The sequence below is a fragment of the Ceratotherium simum genome, chromosome 17, assembly GCF_057802395.1.
Source record: "Ceratotherium simum simum isolate JZ-2026a chromosome 17, ASM5780239v1, whole genome shotgun sequence".
In the NCBI taxonomy this organism is placed as follows: Eukaryota; Metazoa; Chordata; class Mammalia; order Perissodactyla; family Rhinocerotidae; genus Ceratotherium; species Ceratotherium simum.
The window spans coordinates 20,516,757-20,543,975 of NC_141916.1; the positions used below are offsets into that span (position 1 = coordinate 20,516,757).

The 27,219-nt window shown below is 38.3% G+C and overlaps 2 protein-coding genes and 1 pseudogene across 2 annotated transcripts; all 3 read right to left on the minus strand.

The window, feature by feature from the left end:
- Nucleotides 1-11,627: 11,627 nt before the first annotated feature.
- On the minus strand, nucleotides 11,628-12,650 carry LOC147914744 (olfactory receptor 8S1-like). Its single transcript, XM_087442009.1, has one exon. The coding sequence runs from the start codon at nucleotides 12,648-12,650 to the stop codon at nucleotides 11,628-11,630; it is 1,023 nt and encodes a 340-aa protein (XP_087298135.1).
- A 2,862-nt stretch (nucleotides 12,651-15,512) lies between these two features.
- On the minus strand, nucleotides 15,513-25,994 carry LOC147914745 (olfactory receptor 8S1-like; annotated as a pseudogene).
- On the minus strand, nucleotides 25,994-27,034 carry LOC101404026 (olfactory receptor 8S1-like). The gene has a single exon (XM_014786733.2). The coding sequence runs from the start codon at nucleotides 27,032-27,034 to the stop codon at nucleotides 25,994-25,996; it is 1,041 nt and encodes a 346-aa protein (XP_014642219.2).
- Nucleotides 27,035-27,219: the final 185 nt, after the last annotated feature.

Sequence of the window (27,219 nt, forward strand, 5' to 3'; positions counted from 1 at the left end):
TTACATAGGTGATCCCTAAAAATTATATTAAAAAATCATGGCAGTGAAGTTTCTTCCATCCTCCAATCATTTTCACATTGCATTGATTCTCTTTTATTATCACTATTAATCAGCAATTGAATTTTTAGCTTCTACACTAGGCCACTTATTATGTCAGTCTCTTTAAATATAATGGAAAACAAGGCATGGTCTCTGTCATTTTAAAGGTCACACCTCAATGAGATACATACACGAAGATAGGCAATTAGAAACCATTGTGAAATGGGAGATCTAAAGATGGTTTTTGGAAGAGTCAGTAATGAGTTAATATTAAGGTACTTGAGCAAAGATTTTAAGAAAATGTAAGCTGTCTCTAGAGAGACACGTAGATTGAGAGAACAGCGCACTCAAAGATAAAGAGTTAGGAAATGGGTTAGTTCTTTTTAGCTGGACCCTAGAGTGTGAATTAGCAGCACAGTGTAGTCACTCACAGGTAGGCATCAGTCGAGGTTCAAATCCCAGATCCACCATTAATTAGCTGTGGGAACTTGTTCAAGTGGCTTCACTGTTCTGTACCTCAGTTTTCTTGTCTGTAAAATGAGGTAATAATAGCATCAATCTCATAAGGTTTTTGCAAAGAAAAAATGTATATTTAGAAAAATGCCTACATAAAAAGCTCAATTATTATTGTTATTTTCATCACTATTATTACTTTAGGTTACAATTGTAGGCAGAAGTCAGGTAATAAATAAATCCCTTGCGGGGTAGTGCACTATCAGGAGCTAAAGTTTTTGCTGCGACAGTTACTGCACTTGTTCCTAAAGGAAGTGTAAGAAAATCATGTAGAGATCGCTAAGGTAGCTGAAGACAGGCATTTTAAAATCACCTTGGAGAGGTTCCCTTCCAAAGTTAAACCATTTTGCAATCTCTGAGGGCAATTTCATTCAGAAGGGGAGGGCATGTGACTGTTCTGGAAAGGAAGAGCAGCCATAAATGAGACAGGAAGTATTTATTAGGGACTCCAGGTGTACCTTTGGCATTTGCCCTTACATTATTGTCTGGGATGGATGCGTATCTCAGTTGGGCAGAGAAGTCTGGGCAAAGAAGGAAGCAAAGTATGTGAATGGAAATCATGCCCGTGCCTAGAGGAGCAGCCAGGATAGAAAACTCTCTGCAAAACAATACACTAGGGACAACTCCCCCAGACAGAGTAGAACAGGGAGAGTGTAAGAGGAGAAGATCAGGGACTCATCTGTTCAGTCCTGTGACAGCTTGTGCTTGACCCCTTGACCCTATCTTCAGTTGAAATTCTCGGTTGCTGCGACCCCTGCCCTAAACGAAATATAGCTCACCTTTCTTTCGCCGGTCTAGAGAGGCTGCTTAAAACGTTCAGTCCTGTATATACCTTAGTTGTGTACTTCTCTGATCTTGATCCTTAACACCTTCTCAGAGTCCAAATTCCAAGTCTCTTTCTCATGCCCAGATTATGTTCCTGTCCATAGATTCTACTTTTTCTAAAACTCTATATCTAGTTTATACCATCAGGGAGTCTAGTTAAACGATGTTACCCATAGTTTCCAACTCTGGCCGAACAGCCTAGAGCCTGTCATTTAGGGAACTTCCAAGATTCATCATGGTGCCCCAGCTTGATTCCTGGTTTTGACTAATCCTGAGTTGCTTGGTACCTGATAATGCAAGGGCTGGCCCAGACTTAATTGCTCAACAATGGTGACTTCTGAGCCCTTACTTATCAATTCTTGATCCACAATTTCAGCTTCAAAGCCCTTCCCATAACCCAAATACTGATTACCTGTGAATTCTTTCCACAAGACAATCTGAGGCCTAAAAAGACCGCAGGAGTGTGATTTAAACCCAGCTTCTAAGAAGATGAATGAACGGAAGAAGGTGGTTTTCTGCATCCTGAAACATGACTAAGTTCATATAATCCTATTGATAATTAAATGTATTTACCAGATTCTGCACTAACAATATGAAATAGCCACAGAACAGTTGCCTCTTTCCAATGATCTCAAATGTCTTCATCCAGGCATCTCTTCACTTGGATTTCTACATGATTCTTTAAAACATGTTTCAGCCACTCATAAGATTATCTGGTCTAACCTATCCTCAGAACAGCTGTGTTTAGACAGAGCATTAACTCCCTGGGTTAGAAACTCAGGGGAATGACAACTTTGCTGCTCCCAGTAGTCACAATTTGAAGTCAATCTTGTACTCAAGAACTTTAGCAACCGCACTCAAGAATATTAGCAAGTTTAAATTCATGGGACTTGCTTAAATGTGGCCTTTGATACTGCTAGGCTGATGTAATGACCATGAAGCATTATACATGAAACTTTGTTAGTCTAGAGGGTGTTGATTGGAGATAGATTTGACCAAGAGTATTTGACCGGTCCTCACGAAGCAATGGGAATTTACCCAACTCACTAGGTTGATTATCAAATGAGTAAAGAAAAAAAATCAGTGAACTCAATCACTTTTCTAAACAAGTTGACTCCCTGTGTGTGACACATTTGTGTAGATTCAGCTTACATAATGGCTCTGTTAAAGTTTGAGTGCTCACAGATTGAGATGTCACTTGGAGAATCATTTGCCTAAGTTTTCACGGTCATGACATAAAATAAATTTCCATTTACTTATTAAAATGAGTTATAAGATTATCAATAAAATTAGCTTTAGGAAAAAAAGTAATCCTTAATATTTATTAGGAAAGCACACAGATGAAATTCCGAGAAGACTGGAAAACTCAAGTCCACTTGTCTAGACTAGAGTGGTCCAACAGAAGTTTCTGTGATGATAGAAATGTTCTATATACGCACTGTCCAATAAAAGAGTCACTAGGTACATGTGGTTATTGACCCCTTGAAGTGTGACCAGTGAGACTGAGGAACTGAGTTTTTAGTTTTACTTAATTTTAATTAATTAAAAATTAAATTTAAATAGTCTCATGTAATTAGTGGTTACCACATTGAACAGCTCAGTTCTAGACCATTGTTTCTCTGTAGAAAATCTATGCAAAAAATAATATTTTCATTATTTCTCTGCTTATAAAAGTCGTGTATATGAAATCTAAGAATAGTGTATGTGACTCATGTATATGCATGTTTGTATATGTTTTTTGCAAGGTGTTGGTGTTTGCATACAAAGACTATGTGCAAAGTATTAATAGTAGTTATCTCTGGATGGACATTATTATATATTATTTTCATTATCTGTTCTTTTTAGAGGGATTCTCTGTGTTTCTATATTGAGTATGTATTAAAATAAGAAAATAAAAGGTGTCAGAAGAAAAGTAATGCAAGTTTAAGTAAAAGAAAAGCGTAATTAAGAAAATATAAAGTCCTCTTTATTTGCCACATTTAGGGACAAATATTTTGTTATTAAGATATTTTTCCTTTAATTCTGTCCATCTATCTGTCTATCATCTGTCAGTCTATCTAGCTAGCTAGCTAGCTTTCCCTCAAGATTGATACACCCTTGCTCCTCAACTCAAAGTACGGTAATGGGCCAGCATTATTAGCATCACCTGGAAACTCGTTAGAACTACAAACTCTTAGGCCCCCGTTAGCCTGATCAAATTAGGATCTATGTTCAACCACAACTCCAGATAATTCACGTACACATAAAAGTTTGGTAAACAGTGGATTAAATCCAAGTATAATTTAGTATCGTTTTTTGGTAGCATTTTATTTATTTATTTATTTTTTTGTGAGGAAGATCAGCCCTGAGCTAACATCCATGCTAATCCTCCTCTTTTTGCTGAGAAAGACCGGCTCTGAGCTAACATCTATTGCCAATCCTCCTCCTTTTTTCTTTTTTCCCCCAAAGCCCCAGTAGGTAGCTGTGTCATAGTTGCACATCCTTCTAGTTGCTGTATGTGGGACGCGGCCTCAGCATGGCTGGAGAAGCGGTGTGCCAGTGGGCGCCAGGGATCCAAACGCCGGCCGCCAGCAGCGGAGCGTGCGCACTTAACCGCTAAGCCACGGGGCCGGCCCTTTATGTAGCATTTTAATGTGTAGATTTTCTTTACATTAAATACTTTTCTAAATGTGATTTCAAAATATGGATTACAGTATTCAATAGCAAGAGTCTACCCTAATCAAACTACACACTCTCTAATATAACAGAGTTTATGGTTTTCATCACTATCACGAAAAAATTCTCTGATAAACAATCTTATGGCTAAAATTTGATGCAATATCTGATTAAGTCCTTGAACCTAGAAATGCTAGGGAAAAGGACATGAGCTTTGTGAAAGTTCTTCGTGCATATTACCACACAATATCCAGAAATATTGAACCAGTTTACTCTTTGGCCTAAAGTATATGATTATGCTCATCTTGTTAGTTTTTCACCAACATTGAATATTAGTGGTATACTTAATTTTTAACATTTATTGACTAAAAATTATATTTCATTTTATATTCACTAGAGTGAATAACTGGACAATTCTATTTCTCCTACTGTGAAGCGTGTATTTTGCAAACATTTATTGGTATGTCTGTGTTTCTGAATGGTTTGTAAAATTTTTCGCAGTATGAGTCTTTGCTATGTTATTTGCAGGTGACTTTCTTTCAGTTTGTCATTTGCTTTTTTTACATTTTGTGGTCAGTGTCGAGTAGATTCCAACTCCTAGCAACACTGTGTACAGCAGAGCAGAAACTTGCCTGATCTTTTTGCCATGCTCCACCTATTAATAGGATTTTCCTGGCCAATTTTTTGGAAGAGGGTGGCAAGATCTTTCTTCCCAGCCTGACTTAGTCTGGAAGCTCCACTGAAACCCGTCCACCAGGGGTGACCCTGCTGGTATTTGAAATACTGGTGGCATAGCTTTCGGCATCACAGCAACAGCAGATGCCGTAGTGTGACAACCGACAGACTGGTGATATGGTTACCTGGCTGGGAAACAAACCTGGCCCGCGGTGTTGAGAGCGCTGAATCTTAACCCCTCCACCACCAATTTTTACAACAGTGATTATAAATTTTTCTTTTAAAATCAACTTTATTGAGTTATTATTTATATACAATAGTGTTTTTACTATGAATATAATGGGGAGTTATTAGAGTATTTTGAGAGGAAGAGGAACGTGATATTTTAGGGAGACTTTTCTTGCTCCTGTGTGACAAAGTGATAAAGGTTGGATGCATGGAGCCCAGTTAAGAGGCAAGTTCAATACTCCAGGAGAGAAGTGATGGTGGCTTGGAGCAAGTTACAGAAGATAGATATATTCTAAAGGCAAAGCAAGTAGAATTTCCTAACACATTCAATATGGAAGCTTGTATTAGTTTCTTAAGTCTGTTGTAACAAATTATCACAAACTTGGTGGCTTAAAACAACAGAAATCTATTCTCTCACAGGTATGGAGGCCAGAAGTCCAAAATCAAGGTGTCAGCAAAGCTAAACTTCCTCCAAAGGCTCTATAGAGAATCCTTCTTTGCCCATTCCAGCTTCTGGTGGCTCCAAGCATTCCTTGGCTGGTGGCTGCTCAATTCCAGTCTCTACCCCTGTCTTCACACGGCCTTCTCCTCCTGTATGTGTCTGTCTTATCCTCCTCTGTGCTGCCAGCCTTCAGACTGACACTACAACATTGGCTCTCCTGGTTTCTCAGACCCCTGGACTCAGACTGGAACTAAACCATCAGTTCTCCTGTGTCTCCAGCTTGCCGACTCACTCTGCAGATCTTGGGACTTGCCAGCCTCCATAATTATGTGAACCACTTCCTTATAATAAATCTATTTATATATTTATATTTATATCTATATCTATATTTTATTGGTCTGTTTCCCTGGAGAACCCTGACTAATACATTGTTGAAACATATTTTAAGTTACTTATTGTGATTTTATTTTATTTTTGTTTCTTCATGAAGTAAATCTTTATTCTACCATTTATCTGTCAATTGCTGATATATAACTAAGCAATTGATTTTTATATTTACCTTGTGTCCAGATATTTTACTCTATTTTTATTTAGTTAGCAAATTTCACAGTTTATTCTATTGGATTTTCAATGTAAAGAGCATATCATCTGCAAGTATAATGATTTGTCTCCTCATTTAGAAAAGAATTTGTAAAAGATTTTATTTGGGTATAATATTTAATTTCAATGTTCAGAATATCAAAACAGAGACTAGACAAACCTCAAATTCAAAGGCAATTTTCTCCTCTAGGAATATGCTGTATATGGGAGGAGTCCCCATATATGGGAATCTGGAGTTTGGAAAAGAAAGACAAAATGACATCTTCTTCACTCTCATAGACATTTCTAGTGAGACTTGTTAGAGGAAGAGTGCCTTCAACAAACACACAACCAAACTTCTCTCAAGATATTTGCCAAACTTAGAAAGTGAGTTGAGTGAGAGATTAAAGAGATAAGCTCAAAACCTCTGAGGTACAGAATTATCAGGGTTGAGGAAAGAGAGACCTACAAAATTTTCAGTCAAAAGCTAGAAAGAACCACATACAAAAAGTGACCTAGGCTAGCAAAGAGAAATATCAACTAAGAATAGGATGGAATCAATAGAAATAAATAGAATTTGAATAAATACATTAGTTAAATGTTTACTGAAATAGACCACATTTTAAAGGATTGAAACAAAGCAAAATATCTTTTTTAACAATGAATTTGAACTAGAAATCAATACCAGAAAGATAGATAGAAAAATCTCCAAATAGATTTCTGAATGCATATGGGTGTTATGAGAGGTTCGGGGATTCGATCGGAGATGTAAAAGACACTTTCCACTCCAAACAAATGGACTGAAGGTATATTTTGTTATATAGAGGATAGTAAAGGCGATAGTCTGCAAACAGATCCGAATAGGTCAAATATTAAGAGGGAAAAAAACATCAGCCCGACTGGAAAGGGAAAACATCCACATCGGCTGAAGAGAAATGACACAAATCAACCGGAAAGAGAAACACCAGGTTGACCGAAAAGAGAACACATCAAATCAATTACTTCATATCAAATCAATTACTTCACATCAAATCAATTACTCACAATATCCACGCCCCACTGCCGGGAGAGTCCTGTCAATCGACGCGGCTGGGCAAGGATCACACGTCCTGGGCAAGGTGTCCCTTCCACAGGTGGAACTCTCACCAGGTCTCAGTTTCCAGCAGTTTATATAAGTAGTTACAGAGTTTACCGAGCAAGCATCTAGTGTTCCCATGCACAAAATGGTTATCAGTGGCGTACGTGCACTGAGCCCCTTGGCTAACGTCCCAGCCCAGTAGTTGTGTACGTGCATTGTTCTCTTTGGTTATCGTCTTAGCCCGGCACAGATGGCTGGTCCATCCCGCACTACGACGCTCCAAGAGCCTTGAAATGTTACAACTTGCAACTCTCTCCCTGGGAGAAAGGCCAGTTCCCGGGAAAAGGCCAGTTCCCACCACACAGAAAGCAGCTTTGTATTTCTTTGTGTGCTGGTGGCTATAGGTCGATGGAGCGGCCAAACATGGCTGTACTCTTGTACCACTTGTGCCACCTGGCTGGCCCCGGGTTTTTTTCTTTTTTAGATTCCACCTCTAAGTAAGATAATAGAGATAATATGGTATTTGTCTTTCTCTGTCTGACTTATTTCACATAGCAAAATGCCCTCAAGGTCCATCAATGTTGTTGTAAATGGTGAGATTTCCTTCTTTTTATGGCTAAATAATATTCCTATATACATGTATATATATACCACATTTTCTTTATCCATTCATACACTGATGGACGCTTAGGTTGCTTCCATTCTTGGCTATTGTAAATAATGCTGCAATGAGCATGGAGGTGCATATAGCTTTTTGAGTTAGTGCTTTTGTTTCCTTTGGGTAACTACCCAGAAGTGGAATTGTAGGATCGTTTGGTTGTATTCTTAGTTTTTTGAGGAATTTCTATACTGTTTTTCATAGCGGCTGCACAAATTTACATTCCCACCAACAAGGCACAAAGGTTCTCTTTTCTCCACATTCTCCTCAACATTTTTTATTTCTTGTCTTTTTGATAACAGCCATTTTACCAGGTGTGAGGTGATATCTCATTGTGGTTTTGATTTGCATTTCCCTGATGGTTAGTGATGTTGCGCACCTTTTCATATTCCTGTTGGCCATCTGTATGTCTTCCTCGGAAAAATGTCTATTCAGATCTTGTACCCCTTTTTCAATTGGATTGTTTTTTTTTTTTTTGCTATTGAGTTGTACTAGTTTATATATTTTGGATATTAACCCCTTATCAGATATGTGACCTGCAAATATTTTCTTCCACTCAGTAGGTTATCTTTTCATTTTGTTGATGCTTTCTTTTGCTGTGCAGAAGCTTTTTACTTTGATGTAGTCCCACTTGTTTATTTTGCTTTTGTTGCTTTCGCTTTTGGTGTCAAATCGAAAAAATCACCGCTAAGACTGATGTCAAGGAGCTTACTGCCTATTTTCTCCTAAAGACTTTCATGGCTTCTGGTCTTACATTGAAGTCTTTTTTTCCATTTTGAGTTAATTTTTATGTATGGTATAAGATAGTGGTCCAGTTTCATTCTTTTGCATGTGGCTGTCCAGTTTTCCCAGCACCATTTATTGAAGAGACTGTCCTTTCCCCATTGTATATTCTTGGCTCCTTTGTCATAAGTTAATTGATCGTATTTGCATGGGTTTATTTCTGGGCTCTGTATTCTGTTCCATTGATCTATGTGTCTGTGGAAATTTTTGTTCCCTTACTGCCCCCTTTCCCATAATAAGAGTAAATAAGATAATTTTAAATATAAATTAAATATTCAAAGCCACATTAAAATGGATTTGTATCTTTTAGAAAGATACAGGTTCTTGTAGCAAACCTAAGGAATGGCCTTAGAAGCAACAAACACAGCAGCCCTTAAACATTCACCAGTTGACGTTTGACTAAAAAATGCCCACAAAAGTGGTCTCAGGACTCCTTACAGATAAGAACAAAACCAGGTGATTAGTCTGGGGTATAGTTCTTAGCCTGTGTTCTACAGATGAATGCACTCACACCTTTAGAAGAATGGGTGAGAAAATATAAGGGGACAGAAGAGCAAGAAGATTTCCTGGTCAGAAAATAAAGATTATGTGAGAAATTAAAGATTCTAGATTGCAGAGTCTCCTTGTAGCTTCTCAAACTGAAAATTTGGTCACCCATCCATGTAGACCCATGTATGCCCACGCATGCAGGAAGGATGAAGAATTCCCTCTAAATAGAAGTGTGTGTGCATCTGTGTGTGTGTGTCTGCAGAAAGCTGGAGCAAGTTATTATTTACATCAATAAAGGGGATCAATTTCAATTTATTTCAGTTTTTCTGTTTGTGGTGATAGTTAAGAACAAGGTCTCTAGATTCCAAGCTGCCATGTAATATAGGTTGTTGAGCAATTTTTTAACCTGTTTTCACCTCAGTTTTTCATCTACATAATGGAATTGATCAAACTTACCTTATACTTAGTAATAAACAACGTCAGCAATTAATGGAATGGTGAATGTATTTAACTAAGTCCTGAGACGAATTAAAATTTCCAAACAAGTTTGATATTATTACTTGCCTCATATTAATGAAATGATTTTCTAAATTTAGGGAAAATATGATCGTAAAAAAATTTGAGCAAATTTTATTACATAAACGTTAATATTTCTATATTTCAAACAAGAAACCTCATAAATGAGAAGACATTCCAAGAAAGTCTACCAGTTGAAATGAGCTATGATAGACCACGTTTAACATAAGATATGTGTTCATTATATGAGTTAAATGGATAAGAAAATAACCAACAGCAATATATCAATGAGCAAAATAGATGAACAAGCTAGTTAGAAAAAGTAAAAGATAATTACTAAAAAAATATGTAATATTGTACACAATCTGTAGCAGTACCAATTTACCCATCATACAGTAAAATATTTTGAAAACAATATATCTAATACAGGTTACAGTGATCAGTTAGAGGGATTTGCACATATTAGTGGCATCATAGTAAAGTGATAAGCAAAATATTTTGCAAAATAATATGTTGAAGCTTAACACATGTCATATGAGTTGATCTATTAATTCCAATTCTTAGCATAATTAGAAAAAAAAAAGGCTTTTTTATAAGATATTTAATACATTGTTATTTTTAAAATTGTCAGTTTTGTGCTACCTTGAATTGTATTCTAATAAATGTGCAGAAATAAATTTTAGTAGTGTAAGATTGAAATATTTTCAATGATGGGAAATGGCTAAGCACACTTTGAAATATATGCTTAAGAGATTATTAAAACAAAACTGATATTTATAAAAGCTTTGCATTAGCATGAAAAGTACTTAGAATATAAGTAAAAATTACAATCTGGATATAAAATTGTACATGTTGTATGTTTTATTGAGTATAAAGATGCAAAATAATATAAAATATGTCAGTGAGGGGCCCGCCCCGTGGCTTAGCCGTTAAGTGCGCGCGCTCCGCTGCCGGCGGCCCGGGTTCAGATCCCAGGTGCGCGGTTGCGCGCACCGACGCACCGCTTCCCCGGCCATGCTGAGGCCACGTCCCACATACAGCAACTAGAAGAATGTGCAACTATGACATACAACTATCTACTGGGGCTTTGGGGGGAAAAAATAAATAAATAAAAATTATAAATAAATAAATAAATAAATAAATAAAATATGTCAGTGAGATTTTTTCTGCTGAGTTGGAATTAATAATAGGGCTCACAGGGTTATAGAAGCAAAGTTTCTCCATTTTAAATGGAACTGCCAGCAACTGTAGCCAGACACTTTTCTCCTGGGCTTACTAACAGGTGGTAGAATAGATTTGCTACTGGAACCACTGCCCCAACACATACTCGACAGCACATAAAAGAAATTCTGGAGGAGAGGAGAGGATTGGGAAGGATCCACAAAGGAAAGGTAGAGGCCACCGAATATGTCCTATTTTTCAGTTCTGTCCAGAACCTAACCTATATCTACTTATTTGGAAAGAGTATCACACATTCCTTTCCTCCCAAATCCCAATTTTGAGCCTTATGATTGAATTCTGAAGAGAACTTCAGCCCTTCAGCTGCAGACCCAGTTGTCACTGGTCAAGTGATTACCTCAGATACACTGTTAAATTAAGGCACCCAGGGATTCTGCATTGCCCTGGTACTTCTTTTTTTTTGCTCCCATTTTCCTGAAAGTGTCTCCTCCCTGAGACTGTGGGGCCTTCTTAAATCTGGAAAATGGGAACAAGCAGGTCTGCTATGCTACTCTGGGAGTGGAATGCTCCATAGGCCGTAGGGCCCAGCTTAACCTCCCCATAAGAGCAAACGTTTGAGAAGGCTTCAACCCCATTATGGTGACTCACTCATTACTCTTCCTTCAACTCTAACCAGAACTCATTACTGATGCCTCATTACAAGTTTTCTCCTCCAAAGATTCAGGCACTACCTACTTAAAAAAAAAAAAAACTATGACCTTCAGCACTTTTGCAAAATTCAACTACAAATAATGATAGACAATTTACCTCATCAATCTTAGTGAATATACATGAGAAGAAATGAAAATAATGTATTTAACCCATTCATTTGCCTCTGAATGATATTGAACTGAATGATCCACTCTATAATAACTCTGTGCTTCTTTCTAGGCATTCTTTTTTTTTGCCAAATTTGACATCATGAGCAGTCATAAAGTTCTCCTCAATGTCAACTCACTCAACGTCTTGTTACATGCATTTCTTTTCCAATTACCCACCATCCTCTCTCTATTCTGCCACACAAAACATTGTAAATACTTTTCCAGTGTTCTTTTCAGAGCTGTCTTCACCTCCTTGTTCTTCAGACTGTAAATGAGGGGATTCAGCATGGGAGTGACTACTGTATATTGCACAGAGAAGATCAGTTCCATGGGGGAACCTGAATTTGGCATGAGATAGCGGAGAAACCCTGAGCCGTAGTACAGTGTCACTGCAGTGAGGTGGGAGGAGCATGTGGAGAAAGTCTTGCTTCTGCCTGAGGTGGATCTGATGCTCAGGATGGTGGCGATAATGCGGGCATAGGATAAGAAGACCAGAAGGAAGGTTCCCAGCCCATGTAGAAGAGTGGAGCAGAGCAAGACAATGAGGTTTCTGGAAATGTCAGAGCAGGACAGAGGGAGGAGAGAGGGCATCTCACAGCTGTAGTGGGGGATGATTTTGGCCTTGCAGAAGATCATGTTCATAGCTAGGAAGATGTTAATGAGTGCGTCCAGAAAGCCCAGTCCCCATGAGCCCCACACAAGCTGCATATACAGCTGTTTAGTCATGATCTGTCCACAGAGCAGTGGGTGGCAGATAGCGACATAGCGGTCATAGGCCATCACTGAGAGCAGACAGGCTTCAGTCCCTGCAGCAACACACACAAAGAAGGCCTGAGCCAAGCAGCCCTCTACTGATATTGTTTTCCTTTGTGACAGAAGATTCTCCAACATCTTGGGCACAGTGACTGACGAGAAGCAGAGATCAACAAAAGAGAGGTGACTCAGAAAGAAGTACATGGGTGTGTGGAGGTGGGAATCAGCCCTGATCACCAGCAGCAGCATCAGGTTTCCCATTATGGTCAGGAGGTAAATCTCCAGGAACAGCACAAAGAGCAGAGCCTCGACGTGGGGGTCAGTAGACAGCCCGAGGAGGATGAACTCCGTGATGGTGCTGTGGTTCCCCAAGGCCATTTACAAAGGTCTTTCACTGGAAATAATAAAAAAAGGCATGGGATCCAAAGGTCTATTGTCTTCCAAGGAATTTTCTCATTGCATTGATTCTCTTTTCACATCGCTATCATTCAGTAAACATTTTTTGCTTTCTATTATGACCTAGGTTTTGTGTCAACCACTTAAAATAAAAAGATGATTAAGATGTGGTATCTGCTCTTAATACTGTCCATTGAAGTACATGGATATAAAGACAAAATATAACTGTAGTTAATACAATGGGAGCCCAAATTGTGATTTAGTGAGAGTCAATATTGACACTACATTGAGTGAATTTGACAAAATTTTTAAGAAAGTGTGTAATTGCTCTTGGAAATGTGTTTCTGACAAATATTTAGTTTGCATGAACAATGTGTTCAAAGGTTGAGGACTGAGAAAAATCAAGCCATATTTGTTAAAACATGAGTAGTTCTGAAAAGCTGATGCCTAGAAAACATATGGGCATCAGAAATCAGTGGCTGAAAATGTGGGCTCTGCCATCAGACTAAGTTCAAATCCCAGCTCTGTTGGTAATTAGTTATATGACTTTCTATGAGATACATTAACCTCTTTCCCTTAATTTCCTTATGTATAAATGCAGATAATAACATTACCACACAAAGTTTTTAGTATTAAATGTGAGATTATATATAAAGTTCTTCTAAAGCACCTGCACTTAACTATGTATTATTATTATTATTTTATCTGAAATTGTAAGTCTAGGCAAAAATCACCTGAATTCTCACATAGGGTGAAGCACTATCAAAGACCAAATTTGTTGCTGCTAATGCTGCTTTTGTTGTTGTTACTTTATATGCCTTTAGCAAGAGAGGTGTAAGAAAACCATGTTGAAATCATTCACGGTAGCTGCCCTCCTCTGCTCATGATCCAAGCTGGAAGGCAAATTAGAAGTTTAGAATTATGTTGGAGTGGAGCCTGTCTCCACTTCGCTGTTACCTTGGATGCTTTCACTCAGAAAAGAGGGCATGTAATTCTTGCAATAGGTACAGCTACAAGACTGCAGAGATGACAAGCGTGAAAGAAAGTGGTTGGGACTCAATGTAGACCCCTGGGCCTGCCCTGAAGAGCATTACTAGGATGCATGTGTATCCTAGGACAAGCCAGAATCTCTAGAAAAGTAAGCAAGGAGAATACCTGAAAGGCTATTCTCATCCCAGGGAATACTTGAATGGGTATCCTGGCTCTAGCAGCAAGAGAGAAGACTCTGCCCAGTACTACACATTCTGGACCATGTTTCCAGACAGTATAGGAAACAAGTTTGGGAATTCATCCTGTAGGACAGTGAGAGTTTGACACAGAGCTCCCAGTTCCTGTGAGAAGCAGCCACTGCTGCTAATCCCTGCCCCACAGGAGAAGGCTCCACCCACTAACTTTTCTCTGCTCATACTCAGAGGCCTGTTTCAAACAGGAATAGAACATTCAATCCTTTAATGTATTCCTCGGTTGCACGGGTATTTAGATTAACTTTCTGACTTTCACCTTGAGACATCATCCTCAGTCTTCATATCCCAAATTTCCCCTTCATGGCCAGATGGTGCTCATGTCCCTCAACTCTGGTTCTCATAAGTCTTCAGGTCTGGATTATAATATTGCTCCATTTCCTACAAGGCTGGCTGTTTATCAGGACTTCCAGCTTTGGCCTTTTACCCTAAAGTCTGACCTTGGGTCACCCATAGGACCCGTTTTGGTGATTCAGTCAATTTCCTGGTCCTGGCCATTCCTGGTAAGTCCAAAGCCCAGCCAAGGCTGGGTTCTGATTCCTTACTTACTAACTCCTTAGCCATAAACACAGCCTCAAAATTCTTGCCACAGCCCGAACACACATTACCTGTATATCCTGTCCAGTAAGGTAATCTCTGCAATTTGGCTTCAAGATTTCATTTAGATTCATCTACTAAGAAGGACGATGACCTGGAGAAAGTGGCTTCCAAGTCTTTCATCATGGTAGAATTTATAAAATTCTATTGATGATGACATGTTTTACTGAATTCTACATTAATAAATTTAAATAGCCATAGGGCAGTTTCTTTTTTCAAAGGGTCTTTGGTTTTTCTTGTTGTTCTTTGGTTTTCCTTGTTTTTAATATCATGTCTCAGTCACACATAGTATTATTTGGGTTTAACCAGTCCACCAAGATGCTATATTTAGGCAGCTGCAGGTTGGTTTGATTCCTTGTCCTCGGCAGCCCAGGGCATGGTGAGGGCAACAGCTTTTATACTCTATAGTCACAGCCTAAAGTCACATTTAGTAGTAAAGAAAGTTTTTCAACATTGATTTTTATAAGGATGAGAGAGGATCTCTTAGGTGTCGCCTGTGGAACAACTGGGTGATGCAACAACCTATAATCATTAAGTCTAAACTCTTCTGAGTCTAGTGGGAGTTGAAAATAGAGGGAGTTGCCAAAAGGGTATTTGCCTGGCTCCCCAAGCAGGAAAGGAATAGTTTTCAATTGATACTCTAAGGGATACATCTTCTCTCCGAAACTTCTCAGGCAACATCAAATCCAGTTATACTTGCTGTATAGAAATAATTTGTTGATCAAACAAGTAAAAAGCTAAAAAGATCAACAAGCATAGAAATTGCCTAAACTATCTATTGAAATCCATTTCTTTGTAAATCTATTCAGATTTCTGCACAGGACTCTTTTACAGTTTGAGCGCCCCAATTTGGGAGTATTTAGGGAAGCGTTTGTTTAATAAGTTTATTGAAATCTTAAGTACAAATAGATGATGATATAACTCAAAATTTCCATTTATTTATTTGCAATGAGCTATAGGTTTCAGTCAAACCAGACCGTTCCGGCATAATTTTTTTTCATCACTCTTACTTGTCAATTAAATAAGTATAAAAGAAACACAATTGTGTGGATCCATAGAAGAGGGTCACCACAATGATGTGGGAGGAGCAAGTGGCAAAGGCCTCGCTTCCGCCTGTAGTGAAGCTGATGTTCTGGATGGTAGAGACAATGTGGGCATAGGAAGAGATGATTGGGAAGAAGGTCCCAATCGCATGTAGAAGGCTGGGGCAGAGCAGGACTGTGAGGGTGGCAGAGACATGAGAGCAGGACAGAAGGAAGAGAGAGGGCACCTCACAGCTGTAGTGGCTGATGGTATGGTTCTCATAGAGTCCAAGTTGGCAGCTAAGAGGATGTTTATACGTGTGTTCAAAAAACCCAAGCCCCATGAGCCCCACACAAACTGCACACACAGTAGTTTCCTCATCATTTGTCCATAGAGCAGAGGGTGGCGGATGACAGGATCATGGTCATAGGCCATCATGGAGAGCAGAAAGCCCTCAGTCCCTGCAGGGATAAATGCAAAGAAGCCTTATGCCAGACAGCCCCTTCCTGAGATAGATTGTGTCCCAGAAAGAAGGTCTTTCAGCATCTTGGACATGGTGACTGAAGATAAACAAAGATCCAGGAAAGGGAAGTGACTCAGGAAGAAGTATATGGGTGTGTGGAGGTGAAAATCAGCTTTATCACCAGCAGTATCATCAGATTCCCCATTATTATCAAGAGGTAAATATCCAGGAACTACACAAAGAGCCGAGCTTGAAAGGGGGGGTCAGCAGAGAGTCCAAGGAAGGTAAATTCTGTGATGGTGCTGTGTTTCCCCAAGTCCCTTTACAAAGGCCTCTCCCTAGAAATAATATGAGAAGGCATAGCAGCAAAGTTCTACTATCACCAAGAAATTTTCTCATTGCAATGATTCTTTTTTAATATCACTATTATTCAGCAAAGATTTTTGCTTTCTACTAAGGCATAGACTTTGTGTCAGTCACTTGGAACATAGGGATAATTGAGATATGGTCCAAGCTCTTCAAATGCTCCCATGCATGGTGACAGCAGCAACATAATGTTTTAAGACGTTTCTCCTTTTAATCTCCCCACTTTAATCAATGAATTAGACATCCGTGTGCAAACAAGAGCATCTTTGGGGGGGTTTTCAGACTTTTCACCTTCCTCCAGGGGACCCAAAGGAGTCTTACCAGCTAGTGCAGCAGGCAGGAGGTAGGAAAACCTCCATATGGGTTGTGGAATCAGTAGAGACAGGGACACTGCCTGTATGCCTCTTGCTGATCCTGGGCAAGAATTGAGTGAGTGCTGAATTGGGCAGGCACTTACCCATGAGAAAGAACTTGTAGAATTCCATCCCTCCCAAAGGGAGAATCCAGCACACCATTGGAGAAAAAGAGAAGAGAAAAAATGTATGAGTTTGTTCACGGTGGATGTGAGTCTGTTCACAGTGCAGGCAGTAAGAGAAACTTTCTTGGCACTCCCCAAGAAGGCGCTGAAGGGGCTGATTGATATTGCGGAGGTGATGTCTCCCTTGGGCAAAGAGGAGAGCGGTGAAAGGCAGCCCAGCTATTCCAGCTCGGCTGGACGCAGGTGAATGAACCCATTTCTCTCCACCAGCACCTGCAGTACTAAGGCGGAAGCTCTGCAATTAGGGAGAGGGAGGATATAGAGAAAGAGGCAGATAAGAATTTCAAATGGCCTTAAAGAGATTGTGCTCATCAGAAAGCCACCCACCTACCTCTGGGAGTGCTACCCCTGAGATTTCCCTACTGGGTCTGTGGGAGTCACAAATTCACTAAGTGTTAGACCCAAACCTCCCCCCCACTCTGTTGCTGGCTCCTTGGGCATGCTCCCTAGTGTGTCTGCCAGAGTGAGCTCTGGTAGACAAGGAGCACCCTCAGAATATAGGCCATGGTTGGTGAGCAAGGGAGAAACCACACATTTGAGCTATAGCACCACTTTCTGGAATACAAAAGAGAGGTTTCTAATAACCAGCCTGGTGAATTTTAAGAACCATGTCAGATACAAAATCTTGGTTAAGGAGGTGTCTGCTACTTCAAATGTGAAAGCAGAAGCACATAGCTACAAACAGTATGAAAAATCAAGGAAATATGGCATCACAAAAAGAAAATGACAATTCTCCAGCAACTGAACTCAAAGCCATGGAATATTGCAATCTAACTAATAAAGAAAAACTGTCATGAAGGAAGTCAACAAGCTACAAGAAAACTCAAAAAGACAATTCATTGGAATCAGGAATAACATTAATGAACAGAAGGGATTCTTTACTAAAGAGACTGAGATTTTAAAAAAGAACCAAATAGAAATTCTGGAGCTGAGGGCTAAAAATATGAGATGAAGAATGCAGTAGAGAGCATTTATAGCAGTGCAGACCAGAAAGAAGAAAGAATAAGTGACTTGGAATATAGAAATAATATAGTTAGAAGAGGAGAGGGAACTAAGATTTTAAAAGAGTGAAGAGAGCATACAAGAGCTATCAGATCCCACCAGAAAGGAAATATCCAAATAATTGGGGTTCCAGAAGGAGAAGAGAAGGAGAATTGTGCAGAGAGTTTACTTAAAGTAATAAAAGCTGAGAACTTCCCAAACCAAACCTTGGACATACAAGTCCATGAAGCTAATAGAACACTCTATTATCTCAATGCAAAAAGACCTTCTTCAAGACACATTATAATGAAATGGTCAAAAATTAATGACAAAGAAAGAATCTTAAAGGCAGGCAGAGAAAAAAGGAAAGTAACCTACAAAGGAATCCCCATTAGGTTATCAGCAAATTTCTCAGCAGGAATTCTACAGCTCAGGAGAGAGCAGAACAACATATTCAAATTGTTGAAAGATAAAAATTGCCAGTTGAGAATACTTTGTCTGGCAAACTTATCCTTCAGCTATGAAGGAGAAATAAAGGTTTTCTTGACAAACAAAAGCTGAAGGAGTTCACCACCACTACACGTGTCTTGCAAGAAATGCTGAAATGAGTTATTCAAGATGAAATGAAAAGACACTAATTAGGGACATGAAAACATATGAAAGGACATAACACACTGGTAAAGGTGAAAAATAGTCAGAATTAGAAAAAGATAATGCTATATTAGGATGGTGTGTTAATCACACAACTATAGTATAAAAGTTAAAGGAAAAGAATATTAAAAATAATTATGGCTACTATAAATTGCTAATGAATATACGATACAAGAAGAGGTAAATTGTAACATCAATAATATAAAAGGGAGGAGTAAAAGGGTGAAGACTTTATAGGAATTCAACAATAAGTTGCTATCAGCCTAAAATGGACTGTTTTAACTATGTTTTATTTAATTCTCAAGGTAACAAGAAAGCAAAAACCTAGAGCAGATTGACAAAAGACAAAGAAAGGGGGAACACAGTATACTACCATGGAAATTAACCAGAGTTCAAACTTATGCAGAGACAGAGGGAAAAAGAAACAATGGAAATACAAAACAGTCAGAATGCAATTAATAAGATGGCATTATAAAGTCCTTATATATCAATAATGGTGTAAATATAAGTGGATGGAATTCACCAATCAAAAGGCACAGAGTGTCTGGATGGATTAAAAACAACAGACTCAAGCATATGCTGCCTACAGGAGACCCATTTTCAGATTTAAGGACACACGTAGAGTCAAAGTGAAGGGATAGAAAAAGATATTCTACACAAGTGGAAGCCAAAAGAAAGCAGGAGGTAGCTATATTTACATCAGAAAAAATAGACTTTAGGCCAAAAAAAGCAAGAAAAGACAAGAAAGGTCATTGTATAACGATAAGGGGATCAACTCCTCTAGAAAATATAACAATTGTGAATACATACACACTCAACATCGGCTCACCTAAATATATTAAGCAAATACTAACAGATCTGAAGAGAGAAATAGGCAACAATATAATAACAGTAGGGCCTTCAATACCCCACTTTCAACAATGGATAGGTCATCCAGGGAGAAAATCAACAAGGAAATGATGTACTTGAACCATACATTAGACCAAATGCACCTAACAGACATTTATAGAACATTCAATCCCGCAGCGGCACAATACACATTCTTCTGAAATGGACCCAGAACTTTTTCAGGATAGATCATATGATAGGACACAAAAATTGGCTGAAAGAAATCAAAGACGACATAAATAAATGGAAGAACATCCATGTTCATCAATTGAAACAGTTAATATTGTTCAAATGTCTATGCTACCCAAAGCTATCTATAGATTCAATGCAACCCATATCAAAATTCCAATGGCATTTTTCACAGAAATAGAACAAACAGTACTAAACTTTGTATGGAACCACAAAAGACTCTGAATAACCAAAGAAATCCTGAGAATGAAGAACAGCAGCAGAGGCATCACACTTCCTGATTTCAAACTATACTACAAAAGTATAGTAATTAAAACAGTATAGGACTGGCAAAAAATAGACACATAGACCAATGGAATAGAATAGAGAGACTAGAATTAAATGCCCACATAAATGGTCAACTAATATTTGGTAAGGGACTCAGGAACATCCAGCGGAGAAAAGATAGTCTCTTCAACAAATAGTGTTGGGAAACTGGATAACCACATATAGAAGAAAGAAATTGGACCCCTGTCCTACACCACTCACAAAAATTAACTCAAAATGGATCAAAGACTTAAACATAAGACCTGAAACCATAAAAATCCTAGAAGAAAACATAAAGAAGCTCTTGACATTGGCCTTGGAAGTGATTTTTTTATACGACACCAAAAGCACAAGAAGAAAAGAAAAAATCAAAAAGTGGGTCAACATCAAACTTAAAAGCTTCTGCACAGCAAAAGAAACAATCAACAAAATGAAAAGGCAATTGACAACGGAGAAAAATTTTGCAACCATGAATTGGATAGGCGGTTAATATCCAAAATATATAAAGAACTCATACAACTCAATAACAAAAAGGAATCTGATACAAAAATGGGCAACGACCTAAATAGACATTTTTCAAAGAAGACATTCAAATGGCCACCAGGTATGTGAAAAGTTGCTCAATATTGCTTTTGCAGGGAAATGCAAATCAAAACCACAATGAGATATCACCTGACACCTTTAACAATGGCTATCATCCAGAAGACAAGAGATAAACTTTGGCAAGGATGTGGTGAAAAGAGAATGCTTGTGCACTGTTGGTGGGATTGTCAACTGGTTTAGCCACTATGGAGAACAATATAGAGGTTCCTCAAAGAGTTAAAAACAGAACTACCATACCATCCAGCAATTCCACTTCTGGGTATTTATTCAAAGGAAATGAAAACAGGGTATCCAAGAGACATATGCACTCCCTTGTTTATAGTAGGATTATTCACAATAGTCAAGACAGGGAAACAACCTAAGTGTCTATCAATGGATGAATGGATAAAGAAAATGTGGTGTATATATATACAACGGAATACTATTCAACCACTAGAAAAAAGGAAATTCTGCCATTTGCAACAACGTGGATGGACCTTGAGGACATTATGCTAAGTGAGATAAGTCAAACAGAGAAAGACAAATACCATATGATATTTCTTATATGTGGAATCTTAAAAAACCTGAAATTGTAAAAGCAGAAAGTAAAATGGTGCTTACCAGAGGCTGGGGAGCAGCGGAATGGGAGAGATGTTGTTTAAGGTTACATACTTGCAACTAGTAGATAACTAAGTCCTGGAGACATAATACGCAGTACAGTGATTATAGACAACAAAACTGTATTATAAACATCAAACTTGCAAGAAAAGTTCCCACTCCATTGAAGAATGTGGATATGAAGAGAAGGACTTAAAAACAGTGTAATTAGTGCAATGGGAGCACAAATTGTAATTTAACTAGGGTTAGTAATGACATTACATTGAGGAAACTTATGCGAAGCTTTTAAGAAAGTATAAGATTGCTCTTGGACAATATGTTTTTGAGAAACATCTATTTTGCATGAACAATGCATTCAAAGACTCAGGATTGAGAAAAATCAAGCTAAGTTTGTTAAAACACGGGTAGTTCTGAAAAGCTGATGCCTAGGGAATAAGTGGGTGTCATAGAGCAGGGGCTAAACATGTGGGCTCCTGTGTCAGACTCAGTTCAAATCCCAGGTCTACCACTAATTAGCTGTATGACTTTGTACAAGATACATGAAGGTCTGTGTCTCATATCTTTGTGTATAAAATGCAGATAGTAAAAGCACCAAAGAGAATTTTTAAATTAAATATGTAATTATGTATAAATACCTTCAAAAGTGCCTAGTCCTAAATATCTGTTATTATTATTATTATTTGAGATTGTAAGTCTAGAAAATGTCACCTAAATTCTCACATAGGGTGAAGCACTATCAAAGACCAAAGTTGTTGCTGCTAATACTGTCTTTGTTGTTATTATGTTATATGCCTTTAACAAGAGAGGTGTAAGAAAATCACACTGAAATCATTCACAGTAGCTGCCCTCCTCTGTTCACGGTCCAAGTTAGAAGGCAAATTGGATGTTTAGAAATATTTGTAGTGGAGCCTGTCTTCGCTTTGCTGTTACTGTGGGTGCTTTCACTCAGAAAGGAGGGCAGGTAATTCCTGCAATAGGCAGAGCTTCAAGACTGCAGAGATGACAAGGGGGAGAAAGAGTGGTTGGGACTCAGTGTAGACCCTTGGGCCTGCCCTGAAGAGCATTACTAGGATGGATGTGTATCCCAGAACAGGCCAAAATCTCTAGAAAAGTAAGCAAGATGAATGCCTGAAAGAATTTCATGCCGAGGAATACTTGAATGTGTATCCTAGCTGTAACTTCCAGGATTCATTGTGGTGCCCTAGCTTGATTCCCAATCTTAGCTAATTCTTAGTTGCTTGGTACCTGATAATGCAAAGTCCAGCCCAGACTTAAATACCCAGCAAGTGTGACTCCTGAGCCCTTACTTATCAGTTCTATATCCATGATCCCATTCTCAAACACTTTCCCATAACCCAAATCCTGATGACCTGAATAAAGATTATGTGAGAAAATGAAGTTTCTAGATTGCAGAGCCCCCTTGTAGCCTATCAAACTGAAAATGGTCATCCATGCATGTAGAACCATATATGCCCATACATGCATGAAGGATGATGAGTCCGCTCTGAATAGGGGTGTGTGTGTGTGTGTGTCTGCAGAAAGCTGGAGCAAGTTATTATTTACATAAATAAATGGCATTAATTTATTTCGGTTTTTCTGTTTGTGATGATAGTTAAGAATATGGTCAGTAGAATTCAAGCTGCCATTTAATATAGGTTGTTGAGGATTTTTTTAAGGTCTTTTCACCTCAGTTTTTCATCTACATAATGGGATTGATCAAACTTACCTCATACATAGTAATAAACAATGTCAGCAATTAATGGAATGGTGGATGTAAAATATTTAACTAAGTCCTGAGACAAATTAAAATTTCCAAACATGCTTGATATAATTACTTGCCTCATATTAATGAAATGATTTTCTAAATTTAGGGAAAATATGATCTACATAAGAAAATTTCAGCAAATTTGATTACACAAACATTAATATTTCTATATCAAATAAGAAACCTCATAAATGAGAAGAGATTCCAAGAAAGTCTACAAGTTGGAATCATCTATGATAGGACACATTCAATATATTATGTCATTATAGCAGTTAATTTGATAAGAAAACAATCAACTGCAACGTATCAATGGACAAAATAGATGAACAAACTAGTTAGAATAGATCAAAGACAATTAGTAAACAAATATGTAATATTGTTTGCTGTCAGTAGTACCACCTGTAGTAGTACCAATTTACCTATCAGACAAGTAAAATATTTTGAAAGCAGTATATCTAATGTGGGTTATAGTGGTGAGTTAGAGGGATTTGCACATATTAGTGGCATCATAGTAAAGTGATAAGCGAAATGTTTTCCAAAATAATCTGCTGAAATATGTCATGAAACTTAACAAATATCATATGCATTGATCTATTATTTCCAATTCTCACAATAATTATAAATACCAAAAAAACTTTTTTATAAGATATTTAATACATTGTAATTTTAAAAACTCTCAGTTTTGTGCTACCTTGAACTGCATTATTCTAATGTGGAGAAATAAATTATAGTAGTGTAATAATAAAATATATTCAATTGGGAAATTGCTAAGAACACTTTAAAATACATGCTTAAGGGATTATTACAGTAATTAAAACTGATATTTATAAAAGATTTTCATTAACACAAAAAGTACTTAGAATGTAAATAAAAGTAGAAATCTAGATATAAAATTGTACAGGTTGTATGTTTTATTAAGCGTAAAGATGCAAAATAATATAATATAAAATACGTCAATGGGAATTTTCCTGCTGAGTTGGAATTAGTAATAGGGCTCCCAGTGGAAGTGAAGTTAAATTTCCTCACTTTATTTTATTTTATTTTTTTGTGAGGAATATTAGCCCCGAGCTAACATCCGATGCCAATCCTCCTCTTTTTGCTGAGGAAGATTGGCCCTGGGCTAACATCTGTGCCCATCTTCCTCTACTTTATATGGGACGCCGCCACAGCATGGCTTGACAAGCTCTGTGTTGGTGCGTGCCTGGAATCCGAACCTGTGAACCCTGGGCTGCTGAAGCGGAGCGTGCGCACTTAACCGCTACACCACTGGGCCAGCCCAAGTTTCCTCATTTTAAATGCAACTACCAACAACTGTAGCAGGCACTTTTCTTACTAACGGGTGGTAGAATAGATCTGCTACTGGAACCACTGCCCCAACATACACTTAACAACACATAAAAGAAATTCTAGAGGAGTAGAGAGGGGAGAGGGAGTCTTGATGCTTTCTCTCTGTGGGGAAATAGTGGTTTATCCATCTACTTTTGATGGATAAACATTTCCTTGCCTTCTTGTGGGGGAGAGAAGAGTGATACCCCTCCCTGAAGCCAAGTAAAAGGGACACCAAGAAAACTACTTATACATATAGGAATTTGTGAAAGCAGGAAACATGGAAATCGTTTCTCTGTAGGTACACTTTTGATAATTTAAATTCTATTTCTTTAAAAATTAGAAAATGTTGGCTCATGTTAATGATTATGATCTACTTAACCTTTTGTTTTGAATATAGCAAAACATTAACAGGGAACAATAAATGCCTTATTATGTCCATTCCATACTGTCACACTTGCTGTCGATAGAGAAATACCTTACTGTTCAGAAATAAATATTGAGCACGTGCTAATTGATCTATATTTTCCTACTGTGTAATATGTATATGAATGAATATGTATATGAATAATATGAATATGAACAAAAGTAGCAAAAATGGAAGCAATGATTTTCAAAATGTATATTAGATGAACTTTATATTAAAGATGGTCTATCAATATATATATTAAAATTATGATCTCAAGGCAAAAATATTTTTGGACCAATTGACTAATCTTAAATTCCCCAAAGACAAAAGAGAAAAATATCTCCAAATACTGAAGAGTCTCAAATATTGTTCTTTTATACTAATTTGAAATGTTTTTAGCATAGAGTCTAAAAGAATGTATTAATTTACAAATTTGTCTTTAAGATAAGGACATTCAGGAAAATTAGCTTTCAGTAAATTGTTACTACTCATCTGGGTAGCTATGAAAATGCAAGATTCCTGCAGGGAGGAAACGTGGGCTCGGACACTTAGGTGCGAGCAGGGGAATCAAGGATTGGGAAAGATCCACAAAAGAAAGGCAGAGGTCATCGAACATGTCCTATTTTTCAATTCCGTCCAGAACCAAACCTATATCTACTTATTTGGAAAGATTATCACACATTCCTTTCCTCCAAAGTCTCAATTTTAAGCCTTATGGTGGAATTCTGAAGAGAACTTGAGCTCTTCCGCTGTAGATCCAGATTGTCACTGGTCAAGTGATTACCTCAGATCCACTGTTAAATTAGGGCACCCAGCAGTTCTACATTGCCCTGGTACTCCTGTTCTTTCATGTCCTGTTTTCCTAAGAGTGTGCCCCTACCTGAGGCTGGGGGACCTTCTTAAACCCAGAAAATGGGAACAAGCAGGTCTGCTGTGCTTCCCTGTAAGAGCAAACGTTTGGGAAGTCTTCAGCCCCGTTAATGGTGACTTACCCATTTCTCTTCCCACAACTCTGACCAGAACCCATTACTGACGCCTTTGTGAACTCACTACGACTTTTCTCCTCCAAAGATTCAGGTACTTATTTACTTAGAAAGACTAAGATCTTCAGCACTTTTCCAAAATTCAACTACAAATAATGATAATTTACCCCATACCAACCTTAACATATATATATATGAGAAGAAATGAAAATAATATATTTAAACCATTCCTTTGCCTCTGAAGGTATTGAACTGAATGATCCACTCTGTAATAGCTCTGTGCTTCTTTCTAGGCTTTTTTTTTTTTTTTTGCCAAATTTGACTTCATGAGCAGTCAGATCATTCTTAATGTCAACTCCCTCAATGTCTTGCCACACGCATTTCCTTTCCAATTACCCATCATCCGCTTTTTTTATTCTGCCACCAAAAACATTGTAAGTACTTTTCCAGTGTTCTTTTCAGAGCTGCCTTTACCTCTTTGTTCTTCAGACTGTAGATGAGAGGATTCAACATGGGAGTGACCACACTGTACTGCACAGAGAAGATCAACTCCAGGGAGGATCCTGAGGTAGGTATGAGATAGCGGAGAAGACCGGAGCCATAGAACATGATCACTATGGTGAGGTGAGAGGAGCAGGTGGAAAAAGCTTTGCTCTTGCTGGAGGTGGAGGTAATGTTCAGGATGGTGGAGAAAATGCAGGCATAAGAGAAGAAGATTGAGAGGGAAGTTACAAGTCCATGTGGGATGATTGAGCAAAGCATGACAATGAGGTTGGTGGAGACATCAGAGCAAGACAGAGGGAAGAGAGAGGGTAGCTCACAGCTGTAATGTGGGATGGTATGAGAATGACAGAAGTCCATTTTCATTGCCAGAGGGACATTGATGAGTGCATCCAGAAATCCCAGTCCCCATGAGCCCCACACAAGCTGCATACACCGCTGTTTACTTATCATCTGTCCATAGAGCAGAGGGTGGCAGATGGCAGCATAGCGGTCATAGGCCATCACTGAGAGCAGAAAGTCCTCAGTCCCTGCAGTGATGAACATAAAGAAGACCTGAGCCAGGCAGCCCTCTACTGAGATGGTTTTCCTCTGAGACAGGAGGTTCTCCAGCATCTTGGGTACAGTGACTGAAGAGAAGCAGAGATCCAAGAAAGAGAGGTGACTCAGGAAGAAGTACATGGGGGTATGGAGGTGAAAATCAACCCTGATCACCAGCAGCATTGTCAGATTCCCCATGAGGGTCAGGAGGTAAATCCCCAGGAAAAGCACAAAGAGCAGAGTCTCAATGTGGGGGTTGACAGACAGTCGGAGGAGGATGAACTCCGTGATGGTGCTGCGGTTCCCAAAGGTCACTTGAAAAGACTGATCTCTAAAAATGATATAGAAAAACGTGGCAGTGAATTTTCTATTATCCTGCAACCCGTTTTCACATTGCATTGATTCTCTTTTAATATAACAATCATCCAGAAATTATGGGCCAGGTTTTGCGTCAGTCACTTGGAACATAAATATGGATATTATGCCTATAATTTAAAAAGTCATAGCTCAAAGAAGAACACAGAAACAAAGACAAGAAATTAAATCACATGTGAGTAAGCAGAATGGGAGCTCAAAGACTGATT